General features: G+C 40.4%; 2 protein-coding genes across 2 annotated transcripts; both read left to right on the top strand.

The window, feature by feature from the left end:
* The first annotated feature begins 2261 nt into the window (after positions 1-2261).
* Positions 2262-2636, top strand: LOC117279885 (uncharacterized). The gene has a single exon (XM_033659501.1). The coding sequence runs from the start codon at positions 2262-2264 to the stop codon at positions 2634-2636; it is 375 nt and encodes a 124-aa protein (XP_033515392.1).
* A 141-nt stretch (positions 2637-2777) lies between these two features.
* LOC138903449 (uncharacterized) lies at positions 2778-6940 on the top strand. Its single transcript, XM_070191421.1, has 5 exons — positions 2778-3320; positions 3741-3871; positions 4744-5161; positions 5332-5436; positions 6389-6940. The coding sequence occupies exons 1-5, from the start codon at positions 2778-2780 to the stop codon at positions 6938-6940; spliced, it is 1749 nt and encodes a 582-aa protein (XP_070047522.1).
* The last annotated feature ends 14475 nt before the right edge of the window (positions 6941-21415 follow it).

Raw genomic sequence — 21415 nt, 5'->3', positions numbered from 1 at the left:
GACCACTTTCTTCCTGCTGCAACATATCATTCAGAAAGAAAGTGAAATCTAATGACTAACATTTCCATGTCTGCCTAGAAAACTGTAGTATTGAATATCAACCCTGAAAATAAGTAATCAGCTTGATCATACATAAGTTTAAAAGGTGGTGGTATTTGCTACTATGGTCCTGAATACAACACTATTTATTAAGTGATATATGCATCTCTTTCCTTCAACCTTTTGTGTCACTATATCGTCGGTCCAGTCATAACCTTCAGGAAACCTACCTCTTTAGTACATACAACTTTCATTGTCGTTCTTAACTGGTTTGCTAGTCCCTACATTCAAAAACTATCCAGAATTTGAAGGTCGCGGGTGCCACTATCTTTAATGAAAACCTATCATTAGCGAGATCGAATTGTGGTGTACATTCAGTTAGTCCAATCTACTAGATTCGGTTGGCTTTTACAAGATGGTTCATAAGAAACTATGTAATCAACAAACTAAAATAAGTTTGGACCAGTTTTGTCTATCCCTCTCGATTCAAATTAGAATGAGTAAAATGAAAAAATCATAAATAAGAAAATAAAAATTTGATTAGGCAACAATACAAGCAAAGAAATGAAATTGGTGTCCGGTTTCCATACCTCCCCAAGTGGTGTACATAGATCCGCCCCTGCTATGTAGGCTGCCAGCTTCAAATACTTCTGAGAAGGAATTGGTGTCTGCACAAACTTTTATCAAATGCACAAATATCTGCTAAATTATGCGTCTTAGCTAAACTAACGGCCAAATATATTATTAGAAGATGTTATATATGCTCATATATATTCTTGAATTTTGTACTGCAGAGAGTAATTGGTGAGAGCAATTATATATATGCTACAAGTAACGTGGTTGCCACGTGAACACGAAGAGATGGATGGTTATCTTCCTATATTGAGATGCATTATCTCAGGAGGAATAAAGATCCCAGATAGCTTCTGTAATACAAGCCAAAGAGAGCCATGATATTAAATAAATTTTGTCGTATCTGAACATTGACTTGTACGTTTGTTGAACTCTCACCTCGGTCATTGAAACTCATAATATACTCATCTGGAATCTAAAGGTGAACAGCAAAGTTATAGATTATACCTTGCACTGATTTCACTTGCCAATTTTCGTTGAGACTTTTGCATAGCAAGGTTTATAGAAAAGAAAAAATTGTCATTTAAAGAGTATTAAATTATGCTTGAAAGACCCACTAACAACCAACATTCCATTTGTAGGTTTCTTAGTGGAATAAAATAAAGCACATGAATGAAGATATTTTGATTCATGTACATTTATTTCTTACTGAAATACTAAAGCACCTCAATGAAAATACTTTGATGCATGTGCAATAAAGTTTAGATTAAATACCAAGGAAGCCTCTGCCTTCAAATCTTTGAGATTTCAATTTGAGTTGTTAATCCCCCTTTTATGTTCATTACACATGAAATCCATGAATGATCAAGGGAAAAAAGGATTACTTTGATGGATTTAAGACCTTTGCTAACAAATGAAATGCTTACGTTCCAATTTCTGGCCTTGCACCGACCATTCAATGGACCATGGACTAAACGACCATTGCCTGAAAGGACTATGCTCAGAGGAACCCCCTCCCCCACAAGGTACATCTCGCGCCTATGGGCCGCTATAACTATTAAATATAATTTGCTCAGGTGACATACAAAGACAACCACTTAGAACACTTCGGACAGATATGAAAGGTATTCATTAGAGTAAATAAATAAGGGGCCTTCTTGATCTTATCTCATATTTACTATATTTACTGATAATCATGTTGAATGTAAACTTATCTACGACTTTTCTCCCCGAAGATCTGTTGCCGGAAAGAAAATCGACGCAACCATTTCACGGTCCTTGGACAAAGTTGTTGGAAAATGTTAGTGCTATTTGTTCGAATGACGTGAAAAATATTTCACAGTCTTTGGATAAAGTTGTTGGGAAATGTTAGTATTATTTGTTCAAATGATGTGAAAAAAAAAGGTGCCTAAGTCTAAAGGTGTCTTGGACATAAGTGAAAGAGAGTGAGCATCTTCTCTTTCATAGCTAGAAATATTCGTTCTAATTCCTTGTATATAAATAGGTCACTGTACACATACTAGAGGATCAAGAAATCAATATACAAGATATTGGAGATTCTCCATAATTTTTCTCATGGTATCAGGGCATCACTAAGATATTTTTTACAATTTTCTCTTCTTCTTCTTTGAATCTCCATCAATACAAACATGGTTGAATCAGACACTGGAAATATTTTTTCTGATCCTAAAATGGCTGAGACAGTGGCTGAAAAAATAGATGCTTGTCATCCTTATTTTCTGAACAACTCAGATTCTCCAGGAATGAATCTCATCAATATAAACTTTGATGGAACTAGTTATGCAAACTGGCGTAGAGGCGTCTTGATATCTTTATCAGCTAAGAACAAGCTTGGATTTATAAATGGAACTTGTACCATGCCAACAGATCCACCAATGCAAGATCAATGGAGGAGGTGCAATGACATGGTCATTTCTTGGTTGCTTAACTCTCTCAGCAAGGACATTGCAGATAGTGTTATTTACTCTCAGATGACTAAAGAGCTGTGGAATGAGCTAGAGTAGCGTTATGGACAAGCTGATGGGACTAAGTTGTTCTAGTTACAAAGAGAGCTAAACAACATCAACCAAGGAACTAATGATGTGGTAGGGTATTTCACTAAACTGAAGAGAATCTGGGATCAAATAAAAGTCCTAAATACTTTTATGACTTGCAACTATGATTGCAAACGTGGTGCAAAGTCACACAACCACAAGATGAATGAGGACCAAAAGCTAATACAATTTCTGATGGAGCTGAATGATGTTTACAATGGATTAAGAGGTAATATCCTGATGATGAAACCATTCCCCATAACTGCACAAGCTTACTCAATCATCTTGCATGAGGAAACTCAAAGGGAGATACACTCAAATAATCATGTCTCTACTGAATCTATTGCTTTTATGTTGACTGGACAAAGATGGAATGGACAAAGAAGTAACACAGAGAACAAAGGAGGAAATCAACTTTCTAACTCTGATCTGAGGAAAAATGAGTTGTACTACAGATATTGCAAAAAGACAGGACATATTAAAGGAAAATGCTACAAGTTGGTTGGTTATCTGGAACATTTCAAGATAAGCAAACAAAGAAAATGGGGCTATAGAAACCATCAAGCTATTGCAGTAAATGCCGAAGAAGGAGATAATGTAGGTACTGGAGCAAATGCAGTGCTAACTTCAGTCAAGGGTTTACCAAAGAACAATGTGAGAAATTAATCCAAATGTTCCGGACAGTGCAAGGATCCAGTGGATCAATATCAAATTCTGACCTGGTGTTAATGCTAACCTTGCTGGTATAGATTTTGTTTTACACACTTTTACCTCTTTCTTTTCCAACCTTTTTCATAGTACCTGGATTATTGACTCAGGTGCAACACAACACATGGCATATGATAGGAACCTGCTTCATAACATAAAGAAACTTTTAAATCCCATCTTTGTTAATTTACTAATTCCTATAAAGTAAAGGTTACCATAGAGGGAAGTTTGTTCTTGAACTCAGATCTTAATATCCATAATGTGCTTGTTTTCCTTACATTCAAACACAATTTGTTGTCAGTATATCAACTTTGTAAGCAAGTTAATTGTATTCTGATGTTTACTAAGCATGGGTGTTTTATACAGGCCCCTTCAATGAAGAGGCATCAGCTTTTTGGTCAAGCAACAACAGGTCTTTACATGCTGAAAGATAACACTTCTCAAGTCCTTTCCAAGCTTCATGTCCAAGTTTCTCCAGTTTTCAGTCAATTACTTAAGTGCAATGCCACATAGTCTTGTCCTTTTGTGTCCAAGTCTTCTTGTTCTAAATATTTGAGTCATGTTTGTTCTAAGTCTTTAAGTCCTGTTTGTCATGAAAATTTGAATGAAAGAACCAATAAAATTATTCCTATTTGCAATGTTTCTACTTTTGAAAGACTTTGGCACAATAGATTGGGACATCTAACTTATCATGCAATGAAGAACATTACTGGAATTCCTATTACTTTTAGAGAACTTGAAGATTTTCCTTGTGAAATTTGCTCCATGGAAAGACAATCTAAACTACATTTTCCAACCAGCACTATTAAATCCAAGAAGTGTTTTGACTTGATTCACATTGATACATGGGAACCTTAATACTCCAATATATAAAGGAAAAAAGTATTTTCTTACTATAGTGGATGATTTTTCTAGAAGTACTTGGACTTATCTCCTTTCCACAAAATCAAATGCCTTTCCTATTTTGAAGTCCTTTCTTGCCCTTATTGAAAGACAATTTTCTGTTAAAGTGAAAGTAATAAGATCATATAATGCTTATGAATTAGGAACATAGAACATTCCTAAAGATTATTTTTGTTCTCAAGGAATAGTTCATCAAATCACTTGCGTTGCAACTCCACAACAAAATGGAGTGGTTGAACGCAAACATAGACACTTGCTTGAGACTTGTAGAGCTTTATTATTTTAGTCCCATGTCCCAAAAAAATTCTAGGGTGACTGCCTTCTTACTGCAACACATTTGATTAATAGGTTCCCTTCTAAAGTTCTTCAAAACAGGTCTCCTTATCAAGTAGTCTTTGAACAACAACCAGATTATTCTATTTTTAAAACCTTTTGGATGTTTGTGTTTTATATCTATACTTTCTAGAAATAGGGACAAGCTAGATCCTAGGGCTTTACCAGATGTGTTTTTAGGTTATCCCTATGGTAAGAAAGGATACAAAGTTCTTAGTCTGCAATCAAATCAAGTATTCATTTCAAGAGATGTAAAATTCATTGAAAATATCTTCCCTTTTTCATATTCAAAACCTATATCACATTTGTTTCCTGCCTATTTTCCTCCATCTATTGGTTCAGCAGATCAACCTCTAATAATCCAAGGAAAATCTACTTCACCTGAACCCTCATCACTCAAAGACACTACATCTCAGTCACATGAACTACCAACCACTTTAAATCAATCCCCTAAAGTTTTCTATGATATAAGTTTTAGTCCAAATCAATACTCTAGGTCTCTTGAACTTTTCCCTAGTCTTGATGAAGTGTTATCTACAACAGAAGAACCAGTTTGCGCAGATCTGATAGAATACATAAAGCACCTATGTATTTATCAGATTACATATGTAACTCTACTTACTCTGTGATTTCTCCTAACCCCCATTTTCTTCTTATTCACTCATTTTCTCTCTCTACTTTAACATAACAAAACAAAGATATAGTTAATTCTATATGTCAGATTGTAGAGCCTACTCCTTACCAGCAAGCAATGAAGCACCCAGGTTGGAAGGATGCCATGAAAAATGAATTTGCAGCACTTGATTCCATTGACACCTGGGATGTGGTAAATCTGCCTCAAGGAATAAAAGTTTTGCCATGCAAATGGGTATACAAAGTTAAGTTAAAGTCAGATGGATCCTTGAAAAGATTAAAGGCTCGATTAGTTATAAGAGGATATATACAACGAGAAGGAATTGATTATACCGAGATCTTTTCTCCGGTGGTAAAGATGACTACAATTTGATGTCTTTTAAGCATAGTAGTTAAGAGGAATTGGATTTTACACCAACTCGACGTCAATAATGCCTTTCTACATGGTGATCTGGACGAAGAGGTTTACATAAAATTTTCTCCTGGTCTGGCAGCTCCCCCTTCACACGTGTGTCAACTTCGGAAATCACTATATGGACTTAAACAGGCATCACGCCAATGGTATGCTAAATTATCTTCTGCTTTAGGGACTAGAGGATACACTTTATCTGAATGATTACTCTCTCTTTTTTAAGACTTCTGGGAATCTCATCTCTATTTTGGCCATCTATATCGATGACATCTTAATAACTGGGAACAATCAAGAAGAGATTGATGAAATCAAATATTTTCTTGATACTGAATTTTGAATAAAAGACTTGGGAGAAGCTCACTACTTCTTGGGTTTGGAGCTTCTTCAAGAATCTGGAGGACTATTCATCACTCAACAAAAATTTGCTCTAGAACTTCTCTCTGAGTTCGATTATTTAGAAGAACGGTCAGCCTCAATCCCGTTGGATCCAACTATCAAAATTTCAGCTAATTGCGACACTTCTTTGAAATATCCTACAATATATCGGCGGCTCTTAGGAAACTTGAATTTATTTATGAATACCAGACCATATATCTCATTTGTTGTTCAAACTCTAAGTCAACATATGCAATCCCCTTACACTGGGCATTTTCAAGCAGCTCTACATAATCTAAGATATCTATGTGGAGACCCAGGACTTGGATTATTCATGTCTCCGGATTCCTCTTTTCAGCTCTTGGCCTATTACAATTCTGATTGGGCATCTTGTTCCGATACACGACGATGTGTGAGTGGATATTTTATAAGTCTTGGAGGTTGTCCGGTGTCATGGAAATCAAAGAAACAACTGGTAGTCGCCCTTTCTTCGGCAGGAGCAGAATACCGTTCTATGCACCGGCTTGTTGCAGAAATTAGTTGGATTGTCCGCCTTCTACAAGATCTTTCAGCTCCCCCCTCCTTAGCTGTGTCGCTTCACTGTGATAATCTATTCGCTATACATATAGCTCAAAATCCTGTCTTTCATGAACGAACCAAGTATATAGAGCTTGATTGCCACTTCCTTCGTGAGAAATTGCTAGATGGGTTGATTTCGCTATCCTTCGTTCCTTCTTCTTCCCAAATTGCAGATGTATTCACCAAAGCCCTATCTGGGCCTCTTCACCGATCAATTATAAGCAAGTTGGGAGTCCGATCTACTGGATCCCACTTGAGGGGGGGTGTTGCTGAAAAGAAAATCGATGCAACCATTTCACGGTCTTTGGACAAAGTTGTTGGAAAATGTTAGTGCTATTTGTTCGAATGATATGAAAAATATTTCACGGTCTTTGGACAAAGTTGTTGAGAAATGTTAGTGCTATTTGTTCGAATGATGTGAAAAAGAAAGGTGCCTAAGTCTAAAGGTGTCTTGGACAGAAGTGGGATAGAGTGAGCATTATCTCTTTCATAGCTAGAAATATTCTTTCTAATTCCTTGTATATAAATATGTCAGTGTTCACAGACTAGAGGATCAAGAAATCAATATACAAGATATTGGAGATTCTCCATAATTTTTCTCTAGATCATATATAATTATCATAAATTTAACCCCAAGATCAGCGGACTTGACTCACAGAGTTCAAAAACCACATAATAGCATGTCAATTTATCAAAAGTGAGACCTTTTACTTTAAGTGATTGGTATAACCAACAACAATCACATATGTTTTTCCGTTTCGAGTAATCTCATCGTAGAATATTATATGCAGTCAAGTAAGACATTAGACTTCTCTGTCTCATTGTAAAACAAGTATTCACCTAATCTTTTTGTCCATGTCTTGAGTCCATCTATGATTACATTCAGTATCAAGGTGTCTCGGCTTCAGCCTTTCTTTGTCATCTCATCATTTAAATAACTGTCAAAATACAGAAGAAAAATCAAAGAATAGAGTGCAAGTGACAGTTTTTTGAAATTGAACGGTACTTTGAAATTAAGGATGTAACGACACGGCCAGTCGTTTTAAAAGTTGTAGTCTTGTTCCCCTATTTACTGCTCATTATGTGCTTTATAACTATTATGTAACTTGCCGGGGTAGTCGGTTCGGGTCCGGAAAGATTTTTTTGAATGAATTGGAACACTTAGTTCCAAATTTTAAAAACTTAAGTTGAAAAGGTTGGCTGGATGTCGACCTATGTGCAAACGACCCCGGAATAGAATTTTGATGATTCCAACAGCTCCATATGTTAATTTTGGACTTAGGAACGTGTTCGGAATTTTATTTGGAAGTCCGTAGTTAAATTAGGCTTGAAATGACTAAAATAAGAATTTAAGTTTGGAAGTTTGACCGGGGAGTTGACTTTTTGATATCAGGGTCGGAATCCAGTTCCGAAAATTTTTATAACTTCGTTATGTCATTTATGACTTGTGTGCAAAATTTGAGGTCAATCGGACTTGATTTGATAGGTTCCGGCATCGAATGTAGAAGTTAGAAATTCTTCAGTTTCATTAAGCTTGAATTGGGGTGTGAATTGTGATTTTAGCGTTGTTTGATGTGATTTGAAGTTTCGATTAAGTTTGTATGATGTTTTAGGACTTGTTAGTATATTTGGTTGAGGTACTGGGGGCCTCGGAAGAGTTTCAGACGGCTAACGGATCAAATTTTGGACTTGGAGTTGCTAAAATCTGGTGTCTGGTTTCCTTATACGCGATCGCGTGAATGTGTCTGCGATCGCGTAGGCTTAGTTGGACAGTGGAGGTTATATTCTATGCGATCGCGTGGGGATATATGCGATCGCATAGGGTTAATTGGGGGCTGTTGAGTTTTGTTTTACGCTATCGCGTGAAGAGGGATGCGATCGCGTAGCTCTGGGATTTTGTGACTCGCGAATGCGTGGCTATGGTTGCGTTCGCGTAGAGTAAGTGTAGCAGAAGTGGAGGTCACACGTTTGTTCTACGCGATCGCGTGAAGAGGACTGCGATCGCGTAGAGCTGGGAACTCTGTGCTTTGCGATCGCGTGGGGATATACGCGATCGCGTAGAGTTAATTTGGGCAGTGGAACAATTGTGCTTCGCGATCGCGTGTGATTGTTCGCGATCGTGTAGAGCACATGACTAGGCAGAGAGTTTAAGTTCTGAAAATGAGACTTCTATTTTTATTGATTTGGAGCTCGGATTGAGGCGATTTTTGGGAGATTTTCAGAGGAAACAACAGGGTAAGTGTTCTTAACGCAATATTGATTAAATTACCTGAATCCATGGTTGTTTTTATCATTTAATGGGTGAATTAAGTTGGAAAAATTTAGAAAACCCTCTTGGATAGATTTGAGGATTTGAAAGTCGAATTGTTATTAGAAATTAGTCATTTTGGTATAGTTAGACTCGTGGTTGAATGGACATTCATATTTCGTAACTTTCGCTGGATTCCGAGACGTGGGCCCCATGAGCGATTTTTGAGTAAATTTCGAATTTTATTGAAAAATGTAGTATTTTCTTATGAAATTAATTTCTATAATTTTTGTTAACTGTATTGAATTATTTTGACTAGATTTGAGCTATTCAGAGTTGGATAATCGAGGAAAAGGCCTACTAGTGGATTACATTGGGGCAAGTCGAGGTAAGTGACTTGTCTAACCTTGTGTGGGGGAATTGAAAGTCGTGTACACGAGGTGACGAGTGTGTACACAGGCTAAATATGAAAGATTATATTTTTAAATTGTGTAGGTCACTGTTGTATGTTAATTAAATTATTTTATCTTGTTATATTCTTCATCATTGATATGATTTATATACTTTAAATTGCTTGACCTTCTCCTGCTAATTGTTTTTACCTGTTTAGCTGAAACTTGGTTTCTTTTATTCTGTGCATTATTTGAGGGTGAAATTTCTTTAATTTAAATATTATTAATATGAAGTATTTGATATTTTAAATTTGGAATTAAGGCAACGTATTAAAAATTTTAAAATATTATTTTTGCTGAGTTATTTATTTCCGAATATTTTGTGAGATTTTGTACTCATTGTGATTGAGCCGTGAGCTCCCTGTTGTGGAAAATATTGTTGATGTTATTTATTTTGGCAAATTAAATTATTTGGGCACTTGAGGTGCAAATTGTGATATATTGTGATATTGATACGCATGCGGTGGTATAAGGTCTGGGTGTTGAAATGCATGCGGTGAGATAAGGGTGGATTGATACGCGTGGCTAGTAGGAGAACTAATTAGAAGTCATGTGGTGTGATAAGGATGGCTAAAATGCGGGATGCTATTTCAGAAAAAATATTTTCTTTAAAAAAATTAAATGTGAAGTCTCCCGCGGTAATATAAGAAAATGAGATATTGTGAATTTATTTATGATTTGGGACTACGAGGCGGTACCTCGGGAGTGCCCTTATTGATAATTATTTATAGCCACAGTTGCCTTTGATTGTTGTTGTGGTTTTCTTAAAATTGAAAAGAATTTTGTTTTGTTTCCACGAGGTATTAATTGCCATTATTTTTGCGTAGTTAATTGGTGACATACTACTTACTCGATTCATTTCCACTGTCATTTTATTTTTATTATATTGTTAAACATTTCACCTTGCCTTTTATTATTTCAGTAGGGCCTGACCTGACCTCGTCACTACTCTACCGAGGTTAGGCTTGGCACTTACTTGGTACCGCTGTGGTGTACTCATACTACACTTCTGCACATCTTTTTGTGCAGATTCAGGTACATCTTAGCAGCCCAGACATCAGTGAGCTACCTGTGTACGGAGACTTCGAGGTATATCTGCCAGCGTCCGCAGATTACAGAGTCCCCTTCTATCATTATTATGTTACTTCCTTATTTTTTCTTTAGACCCTGATATACATATACATTGAGGATAAATTCTTAGAAGCTTGTGACTTATTTTTTACCGGGTTTTGGGAGTTGTAATTATGTGAATTTGAAGATTTATTTATTTCAGATTTCTATTATTATACTACATTGATAGCCTTACCTGATCTTAGAGACTAAGTGTCATCACGATATTCTACAGAGAGAATTTGGGGTCGTGACAAGTTGGTATCAGAGCTCTAGGTTCATAGGTGTTATGAGTCACAAGCAGGTTTAGTAGAGTCTCGCGGATCAGTACGGAGACGTCTGTACTTATCTTCGGGAGGCTATGGAACTGTTAGGAAAATATTCGCTTCTTTGATTCCTTATCGTGCGCATTTATTGACTTCAAAAAAACAATTAACCATTGTATTTTTATTCTCTCACATATGGTGAGGACACGCACAACTGGATCCGATGATCAGTCACCCGTGCCCCCTGTTAGAGCCGCAAGAGGCTGGGGTCGGGGCAGAGGAAGGAAGACCACGTGGTGCAGCCAGAGCACCTGCACGAGCTACTGCAGCAGAGCCACCAGTAGCTCTAGTTGGAGAGCAGGCACCTGAGACGCCTGTTACTACTCCTGCACTTCAGGAGACTCTTGCCTAGATTTTGAGCATGTTTGGCACTCTAACTCAGGCAGGGTTAATTCTACTTGCTCCTGCCACATCTCAGGCCGGGGGAGGAGCACAGACTCCCATCGCCCGTACCCCAAAGCCACGGGCCCAAGTTGACCATGCCCCAAAGGTTATACCAGTGCAGCCAGTTGTCCCAGTTCGGCCTGAGGTTAGGACAGCAGTTTCAGAGGGGGAGCAACTCAGGCTCGATAGGTACAAGAAGTACCACCCTCCCACATTCAGCGGTTTAGCTTCAGAGGATGCTCAGGGTTTTCTTGAGAAATATCACCGTATCCTCTGTACCATATGTATTGTGGATTCCAGTGGGGTTTCTTTCACGGTATTCCAACTTAGAGGAGCGGCCTACCGGTGGTGGCGGGCATATGAGTTGGATAGTCGAGGCACCTTCACTCACTTGGACTCAATTTTCAGATATGTTCTTAAGGGAGTATGTTCCTCAGAGTCTTAGAGATGCATGGCGCACAGAGTTTGAGCAGCTGCACCAGGGTTCTATGACCGTGTTAGAATATGCGGTCTGATTCAGTGATTTGTCTAGGCATGCACCAGCCTTGGTTGCTACTGTTCGAGAGCGGATTCACAGATTTATTAAGGGTCTCCACCCTAGTATCAAATTCAGTATGGCTCGATAAATAGAGATGGACATCACATACCAACATGTGGTGTCAATTGCTAGGAGATTGGAAGGTATGCAGACTCGGGAGAGAGAAGAGAGGGAAACTAAGAGACCCCAAGATTCTGGCACATATAATAATTCTCGTGCCCCAGTTGCAGCTCGTCATGGTAGAGGTTATGTGAGCCGTCCTATTCATTCAGCACTTCCAGCTTCCAGTGGTATTCCGGCTACTCCCAGACATCAGGTTCCATATTATGCACCGCTAGTGTCTATTGTACCTCCTGTACGGGGTGCTTTCAGCGGGCAGTCTAGTCGATCAGGCCCGAGCCAGTCCCAGTAGCCACATCCTCTGAGGGCTTATTTTGAGTGTGTTGACACTCGTCATATAGTGAGGGATTGCCCCAGATTTATGAGGGGTGCACCTTCACATATTTTTCAGGCCCTACCTATCCCACAGGGCCCACAAGTTTCTCAGGCCATGATTACTGCACCAGTTGCCACTCCACCTGCACAGCCAGCTAGAGGTAGAGGTCGGACAGGTAGAGGTCACTCTAGAGGGGGAGGCCATGCCAGTTATTATGCCCTTCCTTCTAGGACAGAGGCCGTTGCATCCAATTCTGTTATCACAAGTATTATTCTGGTTTGTCATAGAGATGCATCGGTCTTATTTGATCCAGGATCCACTTATTCTTATGTTTCATCTTATTTTTCCCCTATTTGGGTGTATCCTGTGATTCCTTGAGTTCTTCTATTTATGTATCTACACCCGTGAGTGAATCTATTATTGTGGACCGCGTGTATCGGTCGTGTTTAATTGTTATCAGTGGTTTTGAGACCAGAGCTGATTTATTATTGCTCAGTATGGTGGATTTCGATATTATTTTCGGCATGGACTGGTTGTCGCCCTATCACGCTATTCTTGATTGTTACACCAAGACGGTGACGTTGGCTATGCTAGAGTGGAGAGGTACCTCGGATCATGTACCTAACAGGGTTGTTTCATTTCTTAAAGCTCAACGAATAGTTGAGAAGGGGTGTGATGCGTATCTAGCATATGTTAGAGATGTTAGTATTGATACACCTACCGTGGAGTCAGTTCCTGTAGTAAGGGATTTTCCTGATGTATTTTCAACGGATCTTCCGAGTATGCCACCCGACAGGGATATTGACTTTGATATTGATTTTTTACCGGGTACTAAGCCCATTTCTATTACACCATATCGTATGGCCCCAACAGAGTTGAAATAATTAAAAGAACAGTTACAGGAGTTACTTGATAAGGGTTTCATTCGGCCCAGTGTATCGCCTTGGGGTGCTCCTATCGTATTTGTGAAGAAGAAGAATGGTTCTATGTGGATGTGTATTGATTACCGCCAGCTGAACAATGTTACAGTGAAGAAAGGTATCCATTGCCATGTATTGATGACATATTTGATTAGCTTCAGGGTGCCAGAGTGTTTTCTAAGATCGACTTGCGTTCAGGATATCATCAGTTGAAGATTCAAGAGCCAGATATCCCGAAGACTTCCTTTAGGACTCGGTATGGTCATTATGAGTTTCTTGTAATGTCATTTGGGCTGACAAACGCCCCAGAAACATTTATGAATTTGATGAACAGTGTATTTCAGCCCTATCTTGACTCCTTCATCATTGTATTTAGTGATAACATTCTGGTATATTCCCGGAGTCAGGAGGATCATGGGCAGCACTTGAGAACTGTGCTTCAGACTTTGAGAGAAAAGAAGTTATATGCAAAATTTTCAAAGTGTGAATTCTGGCTTAATTCAATAAGAGTTTTGGGTCATATAGTTTCGTGCGAGGGCATCAAGGTAGATCCAAAGAAGATTGAGGCAGTGCAGAGTTGGTCCAGACCATCCTTAGCTACGAAGATCCGGAGTTCCCTTTGTTTGGTAGGGTATTATCGCCGATTTGTAGAGGGTTTCTCTTCCATTGCTGCACCTATGACCAGATTGACGCAGAAGGGTGCTCCATTCAGGTGGACCGAGGAATGTGAGGAAAGCTTCCAAAAGCTCAAGACAACTTTGACTACAACCCCAGTATTGGTATTGCCTACAGGTTCAGGGTCTTATACTGTGTATTGTGATGCGTCACATATTGGTATCAGCGTAGTATTGATGCAAGACGGTAGGGTGATTGCCTATGCGTCAAGGCAGTTAAAGGTACATGAGAAGAATTATCCGGTCCACGACCTTGAGTTAGCAGCTATTATACATACCTTGAAGATTTGGCAGCATTATTTTTATAGTGTCCATTGTGAGGTCTACACCGATCACCGGAGTCTACAACATCTGTTTAAATAGAAGGATCTTAATTTGCGGCAGCGGAGATGGTTGGAGTTGCTTAAGGATTATGATATCACCATTCTCTATCATCCCGGGAAGGCCAATGTAGTGGCCTATGCCTTGAGTCGTAAGGCGGGGAGTTTGGCCAGCTTAGCATATTTACCGGTAGAAGAAAGGCCTTTAGCCTTGGATGTTCAGGCCTTGACCAATCAGTTTGTTAGATTGGATGTTTTCGAGCCAAGCTGAGTTTTGGCTTGTGTGGTTTCTCAGCCTTCTCTTTATGATCGTATTAGGGAGTGTCAGTATGATGACCCTCATCTGCTTGTCCTTAAGGATACAGTTCAATACGGTGATGCCAAGGAAGTCACTATTGGAGATGACAGTGTATTACGGATGCAGGGTAGGCTATGTGTACCCAATGTAGATGGCTTGCATGAGTTGATTCTCCAGGAGGCTCACAGTTCGCGGTACTCCATTCATCCGGGTGCCGCAAAGATGTATCACGACTTGAGGTAACATTGCTGGTGGATAAGGATGAAGAAAGACATAGTGAAATATGTAGCTCGGTGTCTAAATTGCCAGCAGGTAAAGTATAAGCATCAACGACCGGGTGGATCGCTTCAGAAGTTGGAGATTCCAGAATGGAAATGGGAGCGGATCACTATGGACTTCGTTGTTAGGCTCCCATGGACTCAGAGGAAGTTTGATGCAGTTTGGGTGATTGGGGATAGATTGACCAAGTCAGCTCATTTCATTCCTGTGGTTATTACTTACTCTTCGGAACAGCTAGCTCGGGTCTAGATTCGCGAGATTTTCAGATTTCATGGCGTACCGGTATTCATTATCTCTGACTGGGGTACGCAATTTACATCACGGTTTTGGAGGGCTGTACAACAGGAGTTAGGTACTCAAGTTGAGTTGAGCACAACATTTCACCCTCAGACGGACGGACAGTCCGAGCGCACTATTCAGATACTAGAGGATATGCTCCGCGCTTGTGTGATAGATTTTGGGTGTGTTTGGGATCAGTTCTTACCACTTGCGGAGTTTGCTTACAACAATAGCTACCAGTCGAGCATTCAAATGGCTCCGTATGAGGCCTTGCATGGTAGGCGGAGCCGATCTCCAGTAGGTTGGTTCGAACCGGGTGAAACTAGACTATTGGGTACAGACTTGGTTCAAGATGCTTTGGAAAAGGTTAAATTGATCTAGGATCGACTTCATATGCCCCAATCTAGACAAAAGAGTTATGCGGATCAGAAGGTTCGTGATGTTGCATTTATGGTTGGTGAGCGGGTCTTGCTCCAAGTTTCACCCATGAAGGGAGTTATGAGGTTCGGGAAGAAGAGCAAGTTGAGCCCTAGGTATATTGGGCCTTTTGAGATTCTTGAGAGAGTTGGAGAAGTGGCTTACAGACTTGTACTACCACCTAGTCTCTCTGTAGTTCATCCAGTGTTCCATGTTTCCATACCCCGGAAGTATCACGGTGATCCGTCTCATGTGTTAGACTTCAGTTCGGTTTAGTTGGACATGGATCTATCTTATGTTGAGGAACCAGTGGCTATTTTGGATAGGCAGGTTTGAAAGTTGAGGTCAAAGAATATTGCTTCCGTAAAGGTTCAGTGGAGGGGTCATCTGGTCAAGGAGGCGAATTGGGAGACCGAGCAGGATATGCGCAGCCATTATCCTAATCTTTTCACCACTTCAGGTATGTCTCTATGCTCGTTCGAGGATGAATGATTGTTTTAAGAGGGGGAGGAGGTAATAAACCGGCTAGTCATTTTAAAAGTTGTAGCCCCGTTCCCCTATTTACTGCTCATTCTGTGCTTTATAACTGTTATGTAACTTGCCGGGGTAGTCGGTGTCACGACCCAACTCCATGTCAGGTCGTGATAGCGTCAAGCACCGTTGCTAGACAAGCCAACAACGAACAACTTAGTGATTTCCCATTTTTATTTAGCAATTCCAACATCTAACCTTACTTAAATTTATAGCATTTGAGAAATAATGGGTTTTTAAGGCAAACAACCGGAAACATCAAAAAGCAGTTATAACAATTGAACTACAACCCAAAAATCAAAGTCTACTAATATGTGCCAAGATCTAGTGTCACAAGTGTGTGGGCAACTAGTAGAGTATACAAAAGATAACTATCATACTGTCTGAAAAAGAATAAACAAATAAAGGCAAAAGAGAAACTCCGGTATGCTGCTGAATGGCTCAGAATGGGGTAACTCACTGTGAAGTCTCAGTCCGAGATCAGGTATGCGCGTCGGGCTGGTAACTAGCTGCACCAGCCTCAGATCCTGTACAATTAAGTACAGAAGAGTAGTATGAGTACATAAACAATATGTACCCAGTAAGTATCCAGTATAACCTCGAAGAAGTAGTGATGAGGGGTCGACTTGACACTTTCTAGGGCCAACAATAATGTAATTAAAGTGTTATGCTAAGTATGGATATCATGAATAATACTGACAGTTCAATAACAGGAAGAGATAAGTTTTTCTTTCATCATTAAAATTTCAATTTCAGTCATATCATTTAACAACTTACATTTCAAGGCATTTAAGCAATAAATAATTAACATGCGCAATTATTCCGAGGTCGTACAGACCGGTCCAACATAATATTAAATTGTGCACTGTCGGAGGGTCGAACGACGCGAACCGTAGATGCATCTATTTACTACCGAGGCGTTCGGCTCGATCCCCAAATAGCAATTATTTTTAAGGAAACACGAATTCTCATTTACAATCAAGTATTCTAATAAATTCTTTAAATAGGTGAACTTAGCCCTTTTTCGAATTCTTTTGTCAAATTTTAACATGATTCGAGTAATTGAATTAGCAAGTAAGGGCACAAACATTTCGAATAAGGCATGATACGGTTCCTATACTACCCGGACAATAGCATAATAGTAGCTACGTACGGACTCTCGTCACCTCGTACGTACGTAGCCCACACAAATAGGTACACACATTTATTTAATTCACCTATGGGGTAAATTCCCTCTTACAAGGTTATAAAGGAGACTTACCTCATCTCAAAGCTTACTTCCAAATTCAAGAATGCGCTCAAACCTCCAAATTTGATGCCAAACAACTCCGAACTAGCCAAACATTATATAAATTAATCACTTTACGCTCAAAAGTTCATACCCTCACTATTAAAACAATTATCCAACACTAAATGCAAGATTCCTAAAATCCACCCTCGGGCCCACGTGCACGGATTCAGAAACTTTTTGAAGGAAGTTGTAACCCATAACCTTAGGAACATAAATATATGATTTTCACTAAGTTCCATGGTCAATTTCGTGATAAAATCTCATTTTTGTCAAATCCTAGGTTTTTCATCTAAACCCATAATTTCTACCAATTTTCATGTTGGAATCTACCCATAATCTATGTATTAAACTCATAATAGATAGAAATTACTTACCTCCAAAATCTAGGTGGGAATCCCTCTCAAGAAGCTCCAATAATCGCCTAAAAAGTGAGAGAAAATGATTGAAATGGCTTAAGTCCCATATTAAGTGAACCTCACTGCCCCATCGATATTCGCACCTGCGGTGCATTGGCCGCACCTGCGGATTCACTTCTGCGGACAAGATGTCCGCTTCTGCGGAATTGGCTAGGCCGACTAAGGCTGCATCTGCGGAAGGGCTCCCACTTCTGCAGTCCCGCTTCTGCGTAAAAGGAGCCGCATCTGCGGAACCTGGCTGGCCATCCTTGGATCGCATCTGCGGAGGCTTGGATCGCACCTGCGGCTGGCCAACCACAGGTGCTGTTATGATAGAATTGGGGAGCTTCAGCTGTTGCTTCAACGCCCGAAATGGTCAGAGCCTCGTCCGAACGACACTCGGGCCCCCCAGGCCCCGCCCAAACATACTAACAAGTTTGGAATCATAAAATGGACTCGCTCGAACTCTCGGAATGCCCGAAACAACATTAAAACTAAGAATCGCACCCCAAAACCAATTGAATCCAACTTAAGAACTTCAAGTTCTTCAATTTACTTCCAATACGCCGAAACATACTTAAACTACTCGAAATGACACCAAATTTAATGTGCAAGTCTTAAATGATATAACGGAACTATTCCCGATCTCGGAATTCCGTTTGGACCTCGATATCGCCAAAACCCGTTCCAAACCAAATTTAAAGAACTTCAAGAACTAACTTCCACTATTAGGCGCCAAAAAGCTCCCGGATCATCCAAAACTTGATCCGAACATACGCCCAAATCCGAAATCACCATACGAACCTATTGGAACCGTCAAATCCCGATTCCGAGGTCGTTTACTCAAAATGTTGACTGAAGTCAAACTTGGCCTTTCAAACCAACCTTAAGGAACCAAGTGTTCCGATTTCAACCCAAACTCTTTCAAATCCCGAACCAACCATCCATGAAAGTCATAAATCAGTAAAAGCAAGTATGAAAAGTCTTATTTATGGGAACGGGGTTCTAGAAGGTAAAACCACCGGTCGGGTCGTTACATTCTCCACCTTTTAAACAAACGTTCGTCCTCGAACGGGTTTACATTCATACATGAAGTGCTGAATAAGTGTGGGTATCTTCTCCGTATGTCCTCCTCGGTCTCCCAGGTCGCCTCCTCGATTGGTTGGCCCCTCCACTGAACCTTTACCGCAGAAATCCTCTTGGATCTCAACTGGTGATCCTGTCTAGCAACAATAGCAACTGGATCCTCCTCATAACCCAAGCTCTCATCTAACTGAATAGTTCTGAAATCTAACACATGTGACAAGTCGGCATGATTTCTCCGGAGCATAGACACGTGAAAAACCTGATGAACCCATGATAGGCTGGGAGGTAAAGCAAGCTCATAAGCAACCTCCCCAACTCCCCTCAACACCTCAATTGGTCCTATAAACCTTGGGCTCAACTTGCCCTTCTTTTCGATTCTCATAATACCCTTCATCTGCGAGCCTTTCAAGAGGACCTTCTCGCCGACCATAAATGATACATCGCGCGCCTTCTGATCAGCGTAAATCTTTTGTATGGACTGTGCTGTACGAAGTCGCTCCTGAATCAACTTTACCTTTTCCAAGGCATCCTTTATCAAATCGGTACCATATAACCTAGCCTCGCCGGGCTCAAACCACCCGATGGGAGAACGACATCACCGACCATTTAAAGCCTCAAATTGAGCCATCTCGATGCTAGACGGATAACTATTGTTGTAAGCAAATTTAGCCAAAGGCAAAAACTGATCCCACTGTCCCCCAAAGTCAATCACACATGCTCTTAGAATGTCCTCCAATATCTGAACTGTCCGCTCTGACTGCCCGTCGGTCTATGGATGAAATATTGTGCTGAGCTCTACATGGGTCCCCAACTCACTCTGTACGGCTCTCCAGAAATATGAAGTGAACTGAGGGCCTCTATATGATATGATGGAAACAGGCACACCGTGCAACCGAACTATCTCCCTAATATAAATCTGGGTCAATTTCTCTTAAGTATATGTGGTCACAACTGGAATGAAGTGTGCCGACTTTGTCAACCTGTCGACAATGACCCAAACTGCATCAAACTACCAAGTCCATGGTAATGCGCTCCCATTTCCACTTAGGTATAGTCATTTGTTGAAGTAGGCCACCTGGCCTCTGGTGTTCATACTTGACCTGCTGGCAATTTAGACACATATCCACATACTCAACTATGTCTTTCTTCATCCGCCGCCACCAATAGTGCTGCCTCAGGTCACGATACATCTTCGTAGCACCTGGATGAATAGAATACCGAGAACTGTGTGCCTCCTCTAGAATCCTCTCCCTCAAGCCATCTACATTAGGAACACATAGACGACCCTGTAGTCGCAGAACACCATCATTGCCAATAGAAACCTCTTTGGTACCACCCTGTAGTACCGTCTCTCTAAGAACTTCCAAGTGCAGATCATCAAACTGTCGGGCCTTTATCTGCCCCAGTAATGAAGACTGAGCAACAACACATGCAAGAACTCGGCTGGGCCCTGAAATATCCAACCTCACAAGTCTGTTAGCCAAGGACTGAATGTCCGAAGCTAGTGGTCTCTCCTCAACTGAAACGAATGCCAAACTACCCATACTCTCTGCCTTCCTACTTAGGGCATCCGCGACCACATTTGCCTTGCTCGGATGATAAAGAATGGTGATGTCATAATCCTTTAGTAATTCGAGCCATCAACGCTACCTCAAATTGAGATCCCTTTGCTTGAACAAATGCTGTAAGATACGATGATCAGTATAAACCTCACATGACACCCCATACAGATAATGCCTCCATATCTTAAGAGCATGAATAATCGCGGATAATTCAAGGTCGTGCACAGGGTAATTCGTTTCATAAATCTTCAGCTGTCACAAAACATATGCAATAACTCGCCCCTCCTGCATCAATACACAACCCAAGCCAATGCGTGAAGCGTCGGAATATACCATATACATCCCCGAGCCGGAAGGCAACACTAGAACCGGTGTTGTAGTCAAAGCTATCTTGAGCTTCTGGAAGCTTACCTCACAATCATCGGACCAACGGAACGGAGCACCCTTTTGGGTAAATCTAGTCAAAGGGGCTGAAATGGATGAGAAACCCTGCACAAACTGGCAAAAATAACCTGCTAACCTTAGAAAACTCCTGATATCAGTCACTGAAGTAGGACGAGGCCAACTCTAAACTGCCTCAATCTTCTTGGGATCCACCTAAATACCCTCTCATGATACAATATGCCCCAAGAATGCCACAGACTCTAGCCAAAACTCACACTTGGAAAACTTAGCATATAGCTTCTGTTCTCGCAATGTCTAAAGTACCACTCTCAAATGCTGCTCGTGCTCTCCCAGGCTACATGAGTAAATCAAGATGTCATCAATGAAGACAATAACAAAGGAATCAATATAAGGCCTGAACACTCGGTTCATCAGATCCATAAACATCGATGGGGCATTAGTCAAGCCGAAGGACATCACTAGAAACTCATAATGGCCATATCTAGTACGGAAGGCCGTCTTCAGAACATCTGAGTCCCGAATCTTCAACTGATGGTACCCTGACCTCAAGTCGATTTTATAGAACTCCCTAGCACCCTACAACTGGTCAAAAAAATCATCGATACGCGGCAACGGGTACTTGTTCTTGATGGTAACCTTGTTCAACTGGCGGTAATCAATGCATATCCGCATAGTCCCATCTTTCTTCTTCACAAATAACACTGGTGCAACCCAAGGTGATACACTTGGTCTCACAAACCCCTTTTCTAAAAACTCCTCAAGCTGCTCCTTCAACTCCTTCAATTCCTTTAGAGCCATACGGTACGGTGGGATAGATATAGGCTGGGTACCTGGAGCCAAATCAATACAGAAATC

This window comes from Nicotiana tomentosiformis, chromosome 12, assembly GCF_000390325.3.
Source record: "Nicotiana tomentosiformis chromosome 12, ASM39032v3, whole genome shotgun sequence".
In the NCBI taxonomy this organism is placed as follows: Eukaryota; Viridiplantae; Streptophyta; class Magnoliopsida; order Solanales; family Solanaceae; genus Nicotiana; species Nicotiana tomentosiformis.
This window is presented reverse-complemented; position numbering and strand designations above follow the sequence as displayed.